The sequence below is a fragment of the Diabrotica virgifera genome, chromosome 8, assembly GCF_917563875.1.
Source record: "Diabrotica virgifera virgifera chromosome 8, PGI_DIABVI_V3a".
NCBI classification, from domain to species: domain Eukaryota; kingdom Metazoa; phylum Arthropoda; class Insecta; order Coleoptera; family Chrysomelidae; genus Diabrotica; species Diabrotica virgifera.
This window is the reverse complement of record NC_065450.1, coordinates 215613593-215629216: the sequence shown is the minus strand read 5'-3', so window position 1 is coordinate 215629216 and position 15624 is coordinate 215613593. Positions and strand designations below refer to the sequence as shown.

General features: G+C 32.0%; 1 protein-coding gene across 4 annotated transcripts in view; it reads right to left on the bottom strand.

Annotated features, from left to right (window-relative positions):
- Positions 1-15624, bottom strand: part of LOC126889501 (bone morphogenetic protein receptor type-1B) — a 233443-nt gene that overhangs the window by 37032 nt on the left and 180787 nt on the right. For all 4 annotated transcript variants that reach the window (XM_050657839.1, XM_050657838.1, XM_050657840.1 and 1 more), the window contains exon 2: positions 10369-10547. In XM_050657839.1, coding sequence (XP_050513796.1) covers positions 10369-10547 — 179 coding nt within the window. The remainder of the gene's footprint in view (positions 1-10368; positions 10548-15624) is intronic.

The following is a 15624-nucleotide window of genomic DNA, read 5'->3' as shown; positions in this document are numbered from 1 at the left end:
CTAACTTCGCTTCTGGTGAAGCAACGGAGTTGGAACAAGCAGATGTATTATAGTTGTGTCACCAGAAAGCGAAAAAGGTAACGCACAACTTGGAAGAATCTATAGTTTTCTAACTTCGCTTCTGGTGAAGCAACAGGGTTGGAACAAGCAGATATAATTGTGTCACCGGTAAGCGAAAAAGGTAACTCACAACTTGGAAGAACCTATAGTTTTCAGGGACTACCTTTTTCGCTTTACGCTGACACAGTTATAATATTATCTGCTTGTTCCAACTGCGTTGCTTCACCAGAAACGAAGTTAGAAAACTATAGGTTCTTCCAAGTTGTGCGTTACCATATTCGCTTTCCGGTGACACAATTATAATATATCTGCTTGTTCCAACTGCGTTGCTTCACCAGAAACGAAGTTAGAAATATATAAGTTCTTTCAAGTTGTGCGTTACCTTTTTCGCTTTCCGGTGACAATTATAATATTCTGCTTGTTCCAACTTCGTTGCTTCACCAGAAACAAAGTTAAATTTTTAATTTATGAATGTTTTTTTTATATTGATAACGATTTCCGAAGTGAAAGTTGAAACGTCAAGTAAACTTGATTTCAAACTCGAATTGTGGCTTATGTCCAAATAAAATAGTAAATCTTATTTTGTATTTCTTACGCGGGTAAGAAGACAACAATGAAATGACCTTTTTTACATTGGTCCGCATGTATATTTTTTATTTTAGCTTCGAGATGGATAACGTCACTAGTATGTAAATGCCAAAAAAATCATAATTTAAATATAAAAATCGACCTGTTTCCGGATTTTTTAGTCGTCGGTTTACGAAATAATGAATCTATTCCATTTGGTTTTGCCACACTGTAGAATGTAGAACTATGGAATCCTGAGAAAACTAATAGTATTTTTGAGAAATTTAAATGCATAATGAAAGATGTGCCTGAATTCAGGTTGCCTGGATGACACAATATGGAGAAATAAAAATATTGGAAAAGATATGAAAGGCAGAATTTACAAAACAGTCATCAGAACAATAATGACATACGCGGCAGAAACACGACCCGACACAGAGAGGACAAAAAGATTGCTCGAAACAGCGGAGATGAAAACCCTTCGAAAAATCGATGGTGAGACTCTATGGGACAGAGCTAAAAGTGCAGATATACGACAGAAGACAGGGTAAGAAACAGAACAATAGAATGGAATGACCACATAAGCCGAATGACAACAGAGTAGTCAGGACAGCGAGAGACGGTTTCCCAATAGGCAGACGATCAGTGGTAAGACCACGAAAACGATGGAACGACAACTTACTAGAGGCACATTGAAAAAACAGACAGCCATGTCTATACAAAAAGAAGAAGAATAATAATTTATGAAAATTTTGATAATAAATAAAAAAATGGCATCAATAATCCATTGCTTTTGTGCTTATTTTTATTTATACAATGAGTTAACTTGTTACAATTTTCATATAAAATTGGTTATAACTTTGTAAAATACCCTGTATAACATAACAATCCTTTATACATTTGTAATGGCGAAGTTAAGAAGATTTTGAATATAAAATAAAATACAGGTTGTTCCAATAAAAAAAAATTAAGTTTGGTCTGCCACTATGTTATCGAACACCCTATGTAACATTCTAATTAATTTTATAAATGTGAATCTCAAAGTTGGCTACAATTTTTGTTATTAACTTTTATTGCTATTTATTACTATAACGGATCTACGTAGCTTTACCCCACTAATCAATCACCCTGTACATTATTTAATTGGATATGTAAATAAATTCTGATTCTGTAAGATTTTCCTAAATTGATGCAACCCAAGTCCAATGATAAATCGCTGTACCGTTTAGACACGACGATAAATTAAAACAACTCGATCCTTGTGATAAGTTGATGCAATCCGATACCAACCTCAACCCAACTCCAACTTTGATAAGTCGTGCGATGCACCGTAAGGATCGTTTAAACACAGCGATAAATCAAACAACTTATCAAGGTCAATCGAGTTGTTGCAACTTATCATTGTGTGTAAACGGTGCATCGCACAACTTATCAAAGTTGGAGTTGGGTTGAAGGTGGTATCGCATTGAATCGCAGCGTCTAAACAGCGTTTCAACTTGTCATCACAACTAGTTGCTGTGACTTGTCGTTGTGTTTAAACGACGCTTTAAGGGGCGTTTAAACACAGCGATAAGTCCAGCAACTAGTTGTGATGACAAGTTGCTGTGATTTGTTGAGGTTGAAACGCTGTTTAGACGCTGCGATAAGTTGACCACAACAAGTTGAAGAGGGGACCATTGTGTACATTAGACCCTTTTAGACCCTTCAATGAATTATAACTAGTTTTCATCGTAAACAAATAGATCCTGTTACTTTCAAAATATAAAGGTTGGGTATGTTATACAGGGTATTTACAAAGTTATAACCAATTTTATATGAAAATCGTAACAAGTTCAACTCACTGTATAAATAAAAATAAGCACAACGGCAATGGTTTATTGATGCCATATTTTATTTATTGTCAAAATTTTTAAAAATGATTGATATTGCTAATTTACTTTATATCTAATAAAGGGTGAGTTAAAACTCAAGTAGGTAGGTACATTATTTTTTCAGTAAAATTTAAATGGGATACCCTGTATTTTATATCACTATTAAAAAGTACCATTACCGTACTTTAATTTGTATACAACATTCCCTATTCGTCTGTCTACGCAAAAGAAAAAGTAATTAAAAATGCGTGATCAAGGGATCAGGCACGTCAACTTCTGTCGGTTTTTCAACAAAAGCTTTGATGGTTCGCAATACGTATTTGGACGGGTTTGCGAGTGGTTTGTTGGTTTTGGAGCGCCTGAGTTGAAAATATCAACAAAAAACATTCATACATTAAAAATTTAACTTTGTTTCTGGTGAAGCAACACAGTTGGAAAAAGCAGCTGATATAATATTATAATTGTCACCGGAAAGCAAAAAAGGTAACGCACAACTTGGAAGAACCTATAGTTTTCTAACTTCGCTTCTGGTGAAGCAACAGGGTTGGAACAACCAGATATATTATAATTGTGTCACCGGAAAGTGAAAAAGGTAACTCACAACTTGGAAGAGCCTATAGTTTTCTAACTTCGCTTCTGGTGAAGCAACGGAGTTGGAACAAGCAGATATATTATAATTGTGTCACCGGGAAGCGAAAAAGGTAACGCACAACCTGGAAGAACCTATAGTTTTCTAACTTCACTTCTGGTGAAGCAACAGGGTTGGAACAACCAGATATATTATAATTGTGTCACCGGAAAGTGAAAAAGGTAACTCACAACTTGGAAGACCCTATAGTTTTCTAACTTCGCTTCTGGTGAAGCAACGAGTTGGAACAAGCAGATATATTATAATTGTGTCACCGGTAAGCGAAAAAGGTAACGCACAACTTGGAAAAACCTATAGTTTTCAGGGACTACCTTTTTCGCTTTCCGGTGACACAATTATAATATATCTGATTGTTCCAACTGCGTTGCTTCACCAGAAACGAAGTTAGAAAACTATAGGCTCTTCCAAGTTATTCGTTACCTTTTTCGCTTTCCGGTGACACAATTATAATATATCTGCTTGTTCCAACTGCGTTCCTTCACCAGAAACCAAGTTGGAAATCTATAGGTTCTCCCAAGTTGTGCGTTACCTTTTTCGCTTTCCGGTGACACAACTATAATATATCTGCTTGTTCCAACTGCGTTGCTTCACCAGAAACGAAGTTAGAAATATATAAGTTCTTTCAAGTTGTGCGTTACCTTTTTCGCTTTCCGGTGACAATAATTATAATATTCTGCTTGTTCCAACTGCGTTGCTTCACCAGAAACAAAAGTTAAATTTTTAATTTATGAATGTTTTTTTTTATATTGATAACGATTTCCGAAGTGAAACTCGAAACGTCAAGTAAACTTGATTTCAAACTCGAATTGTGACTTATGTCCAAATAAAATAGTAAATCTTATTTTGTATTTCTCACGCCGGTAAGAAGACAACAATGAAATGACCTTTTTTACATTGGTCCGCATGTATATTTTTTATTTCAGCTTCGAGATGGATGACGTCACTAGTATGTAAATGCCAAAAAATCATAATTTAAAAATATGTCCGGATTTTTTAGTCGTCGGTTTACGAAATAATGAATTTATTCCATTTGGTTTTGCCACACTGTAGAACGTAGAACTAATAATAATTATTAAGTTACATAATATTTATTTAATTATAAAATTGCATAAAGTTATAAATTTAAAAAGCCATCGTCGTCATCTGAATAGGGAATCTTACTGATTCAAAAACAGCTTTCTTTGAAACACTTCAGATATCAGGACATCGAGATTCATTTTTCGGAAAAATAACAAAGAGTGCGAGCGGAGAAATCAAACTTGTTTGGTTTCGCTGTTTTGCTCTATGATTTCTGCCACTATGTTATCGAACACCCTATGTAACATTCTAATTAATTTTATAAATGTGAATCTAAAAGTTGGCTACAATTTTTGTTATTAACTTTTATTGCTATCTATTACTATAACGGATCTACGTAGCTTTACCCCACTAATCAATCACCCTGTACATTATTTAATTATATATGTAAATAAATTCTAATACGGTAAGATTCTCCTAAATTGATACGACCCAAGTCCAATGATAAATCGCTGTACCGTTTAGACACGACGATAAATTAAAACAACTCGATCCTTGTGATAAGTTGATACCAACCTCAACCCAACTCCAACTTTGATAAGTCGTGCGATGCACCGTTTACACACAATGATAAGTTGCAACAACTCGATTGACCTTGATAAGTTGTTTGATATATCGCTGTGTTTAAACGATCCTTTACACACAATGATAAGTTGCAACAACTCGATTGACCTTGATAAGTTGTTTGATTTATCGCTGTGTTTAAACGATCCTTAAAACGGATTTCACCATACGATAAGAATTGTCTAAACCGCTTAAGCATTACCTTACGTTAGGATACGGATTTCGATCTCCCTAAACTTTAGATATTACTTATCGTTGACAGTCAGGTTATATTTTTACAATTTTGACTAATGTACTTGTGACGTTTGTCAATAATTTGCTTCTTACCTTTATTTTTATGTTATTCTGTAATATTAGGTATATTAGTTGTAATTTTGTATTTTCTTTTATATTATTAATATAATATGTGTTGGAAAATATACAAAATCCTTTGGAGTTTTTTACAGGTCTGTTGACAAAATTATGTAGTCTACCTACTACCTAACAAACTAGTGTTGTGTTTCAAAAACCCATTCATGATATAACTAAAAGTGTGTCATTAAAAAATTAATAATAAAAAGCAATTTTCAACATATTATTTATTTTAAAATTATTTCATTAATGACAATTAAACTAACTTCAATTTTTCGTCGTATGTGAAATTTACAACTCATCTTTTCCACCATTTCACTGTACATATGATAGAAATAACATACAAGACTATATTTATTATATAGAAACTTACTGCACAAATAACTACTAAATAAAATAACTAACACCTAACAGTACAAAACTGAATAAAACCAAATTGGCAAACAAACAATAATGACAAATAATCGAAAAGGTAAGGAAATGTCATCTTATTCTTCTTTTTATTTATCAAAAATAGTTCAAACGTACCTAGGTAATACCTAGAAAAGCATTTCCTAGATAAGCAGTTTTCAGTTGTGAAATGCAATTGTTGCTAAGTATTGACTTAAGAAGTTCCTATCGATAAGAATTACTTAATAAGGCAACTGTTTAGGTATCGTTGGTGAAATCGGGCATAAATGTAACATTTCAATGGATTAAATCTATTTGATTTCTAATGATTCTCTCGGATTGGTCTTGAGGACCCCTACGTCCAGAAACTTACAATACAAAAGTTAAAATGTCGACGACTTATCAAAACTAATAACAAAAGAACTCGATTATTTCAAAACGGCCAGGCAGGCAACGTGTGCATAATATGCAATATATTTTGAATATTTCAACGTCCTAAGTGCCAATGGCATTTGCCTCGTAATGAAATCTAAACATAGTGCATCAGAAATGCAATAAAGTGCACGAAATGGCTTTGCCGAATTCGGAAACAGGCGCCATCGATATAACTGCAACTATGTTATGTTTGAACTGAACACGGTCAATGTCTTTTGAATATTAATAGCACTGCATTCACCAAACGACTGTCTTTTCATTTATTTTAGTTCATTCCTAACGTGTATACTAAAGAAACTGAGCAGAAGTGATGTTTTTATTACTAAAAGGTTGATATAATCATCAACTACACATCCATACTCCCAGAAAATTAGAGTCTGTGGATATCTATTTATTTTCGTAAAAAACGATACCTTTTACTTTCGTATACAATAAACCAGGGTTGCTTTGTTTTAAACATTTTGTTTTAATCAACTGTTTTAAACATGTTTTAAACGTTTGCTTATGTTTAAAACAGTGTTTGTTTAAAACACTTAAATTAAACAAGTGCTTTTTTTTTCATTTTCTTTATTAATATAACATCAAAAAAATTCTCAAATACATTATATAAACTTTTTAACATATATATTATTTATTTATTAATAATCTTGAACACAAAAAAAATTGGAAAACTCAAAATATTTTGCAAAGAAGAGTTAATCAATTTCTCAAAACTGTTTCAGACTCATAGTAATCTTGTAATTTAAATCAGTCACGTCATCATTGATGGAATTAAGCTCTTTAAAAATTGAAACCAACTTAGCAGCTTTGACATTGCCTAGCCGATTACGTAGTTTGGAATGGTAAACCTTATGATGAGAAGAGTCTTTCTATGTTGGCTGACGATGCAACAGCTGTGTGAAGCTGTTGAGCAAGTTTCAATGCTGTAGTATACCTATTTATATTTTTCTTAGAACGCCACCATGCCAATGGTTTTACATTCTCAATATAGGTGTTTAGAAAACATATGGAGTAAAGGGTATATACTTTGCCTGGTAATAATAATAATCTAAAATGCTTCTGGATGATAATTTATAATGGATGGATGATAAGTTTATTTTCAATAAAGCGATGATCAAGCAAATTTGTCAAAAAATGAGCTGGGGTCACCAAATCATTTGCATGTTTAAAAAACACTAAGCACCACCAGAAACAGCACAAAATAACTGACAATGGACGTTATTGCAATAGCCAACTTGTAATGCGGATTTATAAATAGTAAATAGTCTAGGGTTCCCCAGGCAATAGCTCCTGGTTTCCAGGTTTTCTTATCTATTATTTAGTAGAATAATAATAATAGATCAAACACTTTCAATTAATATTATGTTTAGGAAAATATGATTTAAACAATGTTTTCTTCTAAGTTTTATTTGTTTAAAATATAAAATTTAAAAACAAAAAAAAAACGTTTAAAACAAAAAAACATGTGTTTTAAACAAGTTTTATTTGTTTAAAACATACAATTTAAAAACAAAAAAAAACATGTTTAAAACAAAAGAAACGTTTAAAACAAAAAAATACGTTTGTTTTGTTTAAAATTAAAAAACATGTTTTTTTTGCAACCCTGCAATAAACTAGACAAGCACACTGGTCACACTCAACTTGGTTTTAAAAATGGCTTCGGAACAAGAGAAGCACTTTTTTCAATGTGTGTGCTAGTCGAAAGAATAGAGATGTCGATTCTGATGTATTTTTGTGTTTTATAGACTTTCAGAAGGCTCTTGACCTGGTGAAACATGATAAACTAATAGATATTATATAGGGCAGTCAATGAGGGTATTTGGCTCCGAATTCCATCCTACTACATTGATTTAATTGATATTTTCACAGTAAGTAGGGAATAGCTCAAGAAACAAAGTCTACCCTATGCCGATGTGCGCTTTTATCTTGGGGGTGATTCGCACCCCTTCTCGGGGGTGAAAAATGTTTTAGTTAAAATAGTCACGGAAAAGGCTAAAGAACCTAATTTTAAGCAAAAACTGATCTGTGATTATTTTTTGAAAACTCAATACTTTTTGAGTTATTCGTGGTTGAAAATTGGCTATTTTCATTGAAAAATGACACCTTTTCGGACGGATTTTTGCGAATACCTTAAAAACTATGCATCTAACAAAAAACTATATAGAATATGTCTGTAGGTTATAAAAACAAAGAGATTCGTTCCTTTATAAATCTTCTAGTTAAAATACAAAGAGGGATATAGAGTTTGTTTTTTTGCTGCATGCTCAGATCGGTGTATTCAACTTGAAGTAACAGAGAAACTGTCGATTTTAGGTGTATAATGATACTAATAACTTTTGTAGTGCTTAAAAAAATCTTTAAAATGAGCAATACTAATTGTCGATTACATGCAAACTAAGCGAGATATTCTGCAAAAAAGTTAATGACTAATGTATTTTAAGAATAAATGAGAAGTATATTTAACCCCTCATCCATAAGAATTTGAATACATCGTTTTCCTTCTACAATACTTTTTATTGTAGTGTTATTTCTATGTTCAAAAAGTTGGGCTGGATTAAAATAAATGGTTTTAAAAAAAATAAGATCAAATTATAGAGCGCATTTTTAAATTTTCTTAAAAATCTTCCTTTTCCTCCATGTAACTCGAAAAAGATAAGAGATACGAAAAAAAGATACAACACAAAAATGTAAGGCTTTTTCAAATAAAAATTTTCTTTTTATTTTTCATTACTGTATCTCTTACCATTTTCAAGTTACATGGAGAAAAAGGAAGATTTTTAAGAAAATTTAAAAATCCGCTCTATAATTTGATCTTTTTTTCAAAAACCATTCATTTTAAACCCGTACAACTTTTTGAACATAGAAATAACACTATAATAAAAGGTATTGTAGAAGGAAAACCATGCATTTACATTTTGGTAGATGGGGGTTAAAATTACTTCTCATTTTTTCTTAAAATATATTAGTTATCAATTTTGTTTGCAGCATATCTCGCTTAGTTTTAATGTAATGGACCTTTAATATAGCTCATTTTAAAGGTCTTTTAAAGCACTACAAAAGGTATTAGTAGCATTATACACGTAAAATCGACCGTTTCTCTGTTATTTCAAGATACACCAATTTGAGAATGTACCAAAAAACAAACTATTTTCACCTACCATATCTCTTTTTGTATTATAACTACAAGATTTATGAAGGCAAGTGTCTGTTTGTTTTTTATGACCTACAAAAATGTTTAATATAGTTTTTTTAGTTAGATGCATAGTTTTTAAGGTATTCGCAAAAAACCGTTCAAAAAGGTATTAATTATGTTTCAATGAAAATGGCCAATTTTCAACCACGAATATCTCAAAAAGTATTGAGTTTTCAAAAAAAAGTTATAGAACAGTTTTTGCTTAGAATTACGTTCTCTAGCGAATTCCGTGGTAATTTTAACCAAAAAATTTTCCACCCCCAAGATAAATGCACACATCGGCATAGGGTAGACTTATGAATTAGGAGATAAGTAGAGGCTATTTCCAAAATTTCATTAAAATCCATGCAGTAGGATAGAATTCGGAGGTAATATCCTATTCTTGCTCCCATTGACTGGCGTAATAAGGTCATGTTGTATCGACGATAAAGACGTAAGGATCATTTCAAATCTCTACCAATAACAAAAGGTTAAAATCAGAATAAAAAGCGAAACATCTTGGAAAATCAATATCGAGAAGGGAGTAAGACAGGGATGTGTCCTGTCCCTGTCACCTTTACTTGCACCTTTAGATTCCGGTGTCAATCTAATAACGGTTTAACAATATGAAAGGACATCGCACACATCTTATGGAAAATATAATGTCACTAAAATTCAATAAAATTTATACGAATAGATTCGTTTTAAATTAACGGCCAAATCTTATCATTGCGCCAACTCTTAATTATGATTAATTACGGCGCAAATTGCAATTAAAGTTTATCGAAATCACATTTTTTGAGTCAGTAAAAGTGTCAGTTACCATCATTATTGCTCTGGGTGCTATTCAAAAGAGCTTAAACCCCCCGCTGGGCCTAAGCGAATTAGTGAAACTAATCCTCTGATTTATGGAGTACCGACAATTTGGGTGTTTTAAAATATTTTTTCTCTCTCTAACTTATGTACGTATCCATTTGATTTCAGATTTATTTATATCAATTTCTGCTCTTATTATTGAAAATATAGAGTTGGCGCAATGATAAGATTTGACCGTTAATTTAAAACTAATCTATTGGTATAAATTTTATTGAATTTGAGTGACATTATATTTTCCATAAGATGTGTGCGATGTCCTTTCAAGCAAATCTTATGAAAGAATGAAATTTCGCAAAAATGCGGACAAAAATCGAATAAACAAATGAACACTTTTTGGCATTAACAAGATGACTAACCTGCATAAGTCCCCGTTCGTCATCGGGGAGACATCCATAAGTATATAGAGGAATATCCTTGTCCTGACTGTCATCGTAGATGGCTTCGACAGACGTAAAGCATACGCCCCCAGTTCGAATTTCGCAAGTCCCATTGTACTGATTGTCAGGACAGTGGCCTTGGCAGTAACATCGTTTCACTGAAAAAGAAATTCAAAACGTAAGTAAAAATTGACAGAAATATAATACAGTGCGCTGGAGTAAGTATTACATCCCCCCCAACCCCTTAATAACTTATTTATTTCTAGCACATAAGCAAAACCCTCGGACAGGTCGATTTTTAAAATAATCAAAGTATATTATATCATCAATGTTTCGAACTTTACGCGATCCCTCTTCAGGTGGCAGGCAAAACTTTGATTTTTTTAAATGGGAAAGTACATCATGTGATAGCTCATTTAAAAGCGTTTGAAATACTGATTACAAAAATGTATAATACTTTAATCCTTTTTAAGAGCGTAGGTGCAAAATTTCGATCGAATTGTTTTTAAACGCATTCATTTTTTTCGAATTCTGGGAAAACTAATAAGTATTTTTGAACAATTTAAACGCAGAATAAAATACTACATTGTTACCGAGGGCTCAAAGTCCCTTAGAATAAACAAAAATTTCTTTTGCATGATATATTTGAAATTAAAAATCCGACTAATTTTTGAAGTTATACTTCTTTACGCTCGATGTGAGGGTTAATTTTTAGATGTTAAAACCTACGATCCCGGCGCATGCGCATTATAACTTTGTTCTGATTGGATGTTCAAATGACATGTCAAAAATTATTCAATATGTCGGCTGTGGCAAAGCTGTGGTTTGATTATTTATGGTTGTTGCGTTTTGAAATTTGTGTGAAAAGAAACAAACAAAATTTAGTTAATAGTTATACTGCCTTTTTAGATAGTTTTCATACATATTTTTGGACTTTTGGACTATTTTGGACAAGGACTCATTCTAATTTGGTAAGTAGTTTTTTATTTTAATCATATTGTAATTATACATTTGGATTAGGTTGGAATAAATTTATTTTCTCAAGAATGGGGATTTTAGAGAGAAATCCGAAATTAGGTCCGATTTTTATTTTTAAATTATGATTTTTTGGCGTAGATTTATTTATCTAGTAGGTATGTAATGCTTTAATTTACATGCTTAATTTGATTACCAACAAAAGTTCTACCAATCTTCATCTAATATATTGTTTTCTTACTGTTTTGTTATATTTTAATATTTTCTTCCACAAAAATCAAACTACATAATTTGATTTAAATTCAGAATAATTGTCAAACAGTAAAACGTTCAGTTGACCTATTTTTCCGCATGACAAATAATGAGTAATTTGATGAGTGAGTCTAGGCTTCGATTACGAATCAAAGCGTCCCCAAATTCGCGGGTTCGAATCCCGATGCAAGTTTTTATTTTTTTATGCATTTTATGATTGTAAGTATATTTATTATATAATTTCTTTTTTCAGAAAATGCGTATATAAAATTTTTGCCAACAATTATTATCGTTCAGAAATCATTTTTTCTTTGTGGCATGTTTCTTTTATTTTTTTAAATTTTTGGTATTGTCTTAATAAAAAATTTTGGAAAGTAGTAAGTATTAAAATTAGTTTAATATTTAAATAAAATATAAATAAACTGTTTAAAGTACATTATATCAATTTCGTTAAAATCACATAATATGTAATAGAAGTATAACTTCTTACGTGCGTACAAAGTACACACACATTCTTTTTTTTTTTACCGCTGTGACTTATTAAAATAATCATTATAGAAGTTCTCAGGGAGTTGTGACCCTTGATAATACTGTAATATTTTATTCTGCGTATAAATTTTTCAAAAATACTTATTAGTTTTCCCAGGATTCGAAAAAAATGAATACATTTCAAAATAATTCAACCGAAATTTTGCGCCTACGGTCTCAAAAAGGATTAAAGTATTATACATTTTTGTATCAGTCTTTCAAAAGTTTTTAAATGAGGTGTCACATGATGTACTTTCCCATTTAAAAAAATCAAAGTTATCACTGTCACCTAAAGTAGAATTCGAAACATTGATGCTATAATATACTATTATTTATACGATTATTTTAAAAATCGACCTGTTCGAGCGTTTTGCTTATGTGCTAAAAATAAATAAGTTAGTAAGGAAGGATAACACTTATTCCAGTACACTGTATAAAAGAATACATAAAATTGATAAACTGTTTACCTATCATTCCCTTCAGAACCCTTAAAATAAACTGTATGGTACTTATAGTAAGACAAATATTGCATTTCTCTCGACAAAGAGTATATACGCCCACAACACTAGCGGGGTCCGGACAAATAATCCCGGACAAAAAATACCCACAAATTATCCTTGGACAAAAAATCCCCGCAAAAAATCCCCACAAATAATCCCCGGACAAAAATCCCCAAATTTTTTTTGACAAAATATCCCCACAAAAAATTCCGGACAAAAAATCCCCAAGAAATATTTGCTGCCGCATAGTTTTCTAAAAATTTCCCTTGAATGCAATTTACGCAAATGTTTTTCAGCCTCAGTGCATGAGAGATGTAATAACAATCGGCATGAAACCACTTTTCGGCACGAAAATAATGATTAACAAATAAAATTAAGCATGAATTACTGTAATTTCGTTTACCAAATTTCGAATTCCAATGAGTTTTTTCAAAAATGGTGGATATGGAGAATAAGCTAAGGCTGTGGGAATCATGTTGTAATTATTCGCTTAAATCTTTTGCTCACTCTGCTTTGAATAACTCTATTCAAAACATTGTCTATTCGTGATGATAACTACTGGCTCTGAAAACGATAATCGTGATTGTAATGCCAAAAATCCGTTCCACGCATCGCAAGAAAAGTTATACAAAGCTTTTTGATTATTTTGACTTTTTTGGTGTTTTTGGGAACAAATTTATGGGCATTACTATTCGATATTCGGTTTTTAAAAAGCGTAATTGAGGATCTGTGTGCATCTGTTATGTTCGTTGATTGTAGTACTAGTAGCTTTTTGGAAATATATTGTTTGTAATATAAAATTCTGAAAACATTGAACTTCTGTTTCTAGGTGTTTAATATAAAATTCGTTGGGGAAGTAGAAAAATACCCTCAAATATACAAATTATACTAAAAATGTAATATGTAATACCGTAAATTAGTAAAAAGAAAAACAAAATGTAAGTTATATTACTAAATACAAGACCAACCTTGCAAACTTTTTCTTGAAAACAAACACAAAAAAGTATACACGGAATGATAACCCTTTCAAGAAAAAGCCAATTAGAAGAAAGAGTGGGTTTATAATATATAAGGTCGTTTTATAGCGATCTAAATAGTTTGTCACGAAATATCTGTAATATGGGGAAACGAAAGAATGAACAATAATACAATCAGTGAACAGTTTCGGTGTGTGGGCAGCAGAGCGGGCTTAGCGATTTTTTTAAAATTGGAAATAATCGCTTTACAATGAACACGTGTTCAGCGAGGTTGAGAAATCTTATTTATTTTATAATAATGCTAATGTCCGGGTATTAAATACATAGGCGGAGACTCATTTATTTAGTCCAGTTAAGGCGGAAATACACCATTCAATTCGGTTGAACGATGTGGATGATTCAATGACATTGTTCAACCAAATTGAAAAGCATACATAATAGGGTGGGTCGAAAAACAATGTTTCATTTTTTAATCGCTATACCGCGGAAAACTTGACTTTGGGGTATATAAGTAAAATGCAAAGTAAAATAAAGTTATATATTGAACCCCCAGCTAGCACATCACACTTAAAATTTAGTTTTTTTCAGAAATCAAGACATTTTTCAATTATTTTTACAATCTTTAGCCAATAATATTTGAACGTGCTATAGTGAAAACTGTTTAGTTAATAGTTTAAAAAATAGGAAATAAATTTGAAACAGACAATATCTTTTAATTTGCCGTAGCGCAAAATACACAAAAATTGTTAAAATTCACATATTAGCACCTTAAAAGAAGATGTGGTATAGTATGTTGTGTTGGGTGTTGTTAGCACAATCCATTTTTTGTTCTTTTACTTTACACTCCATTTAATTGGAATATAATTATTATAGTGTGTTTAAAGTTATAAAGGATATAAATAAAACAACTTATAATTTTAATAACATGTTTAATTGAAACAAAAAAGAAACCAAATTATAGCCAAACAATGTCAACAAATTAAATGAAATTTTAACTTTAGAAAGAGTCTTTTACTCACTATTTCTGAGTGGGCACGTTGAAGCTGCGCTTGCTGTCAAACTTTGGCATCGCAGCTCTGGATGCTACTGCAGATCTTATGAAACCATCTCATTACTTAGCACCGACGACTTTTTTAGATGCTTCAGTCACTAACTTGACGCAGCGTTCCACGGCTTGAGTATGACATGGAAATTTTCCAAAATTCCAATCCTCGGGTGTTTCACCAGCAGTGATTTTAGCCCAAACTTCATCATCAGAGACTCTCCGTAACAGTGATGGTGGTGTAATTTCAGTGGTGTTCCAATCAAATAATTCAGTAGAGTCAGTCGCATGAAAGGTGATTTTTGGAGGTCGAAAAACCCTAATTGTTTCTGTTTCTGTAGCTAATATCCTTGCTTTGATTATTCTTCGGAATCCTAATTCTCTTATGTGTTTCCTTTTATCCACTATCATCCTCAGTAGCAAATTTTCTGGGTGGGAAAAATGCATTTCTTTCGATTACAGGATCAACTACTTTAATCAAAATCTACTCTGGTAGAAATCTGGTTGATTTGATAGCCTCAAAAACGTGTTCAGGTCCATGTGTTATGTATTTGCTGTACTTTATTTTGAACCATACAGGCATGTATTAATTAAAAATGAAGGATACAAACAATTTATGTTCAACTGAAGACGTTTTCACACTTACATACAGTCTCAAAACTCGGTTCTCGAACAGATAAGTCCACAGGGCAGTTGTCTGACTTTATCGTACAACTTATGTCTAGAAGATACTATTCATCTTTACTCAAAAGATTGCGATTAACTAGTCCTCCTAGTGGTTAGGAACGAGATGGTTTCATAAGATCTGCCGCGGCATCCAGAGCTTCGATGCCAAAGTTTGACAGCAAGCGCAGCTTCAACGTACCCACTCAGAAATAATGAGTAAAAGACTCTTCCTAAAGTCAAAATTTCATTTAATTTGTTGACATTGTTTGGCTATAATTTGGTTTCTTTTTTGTTT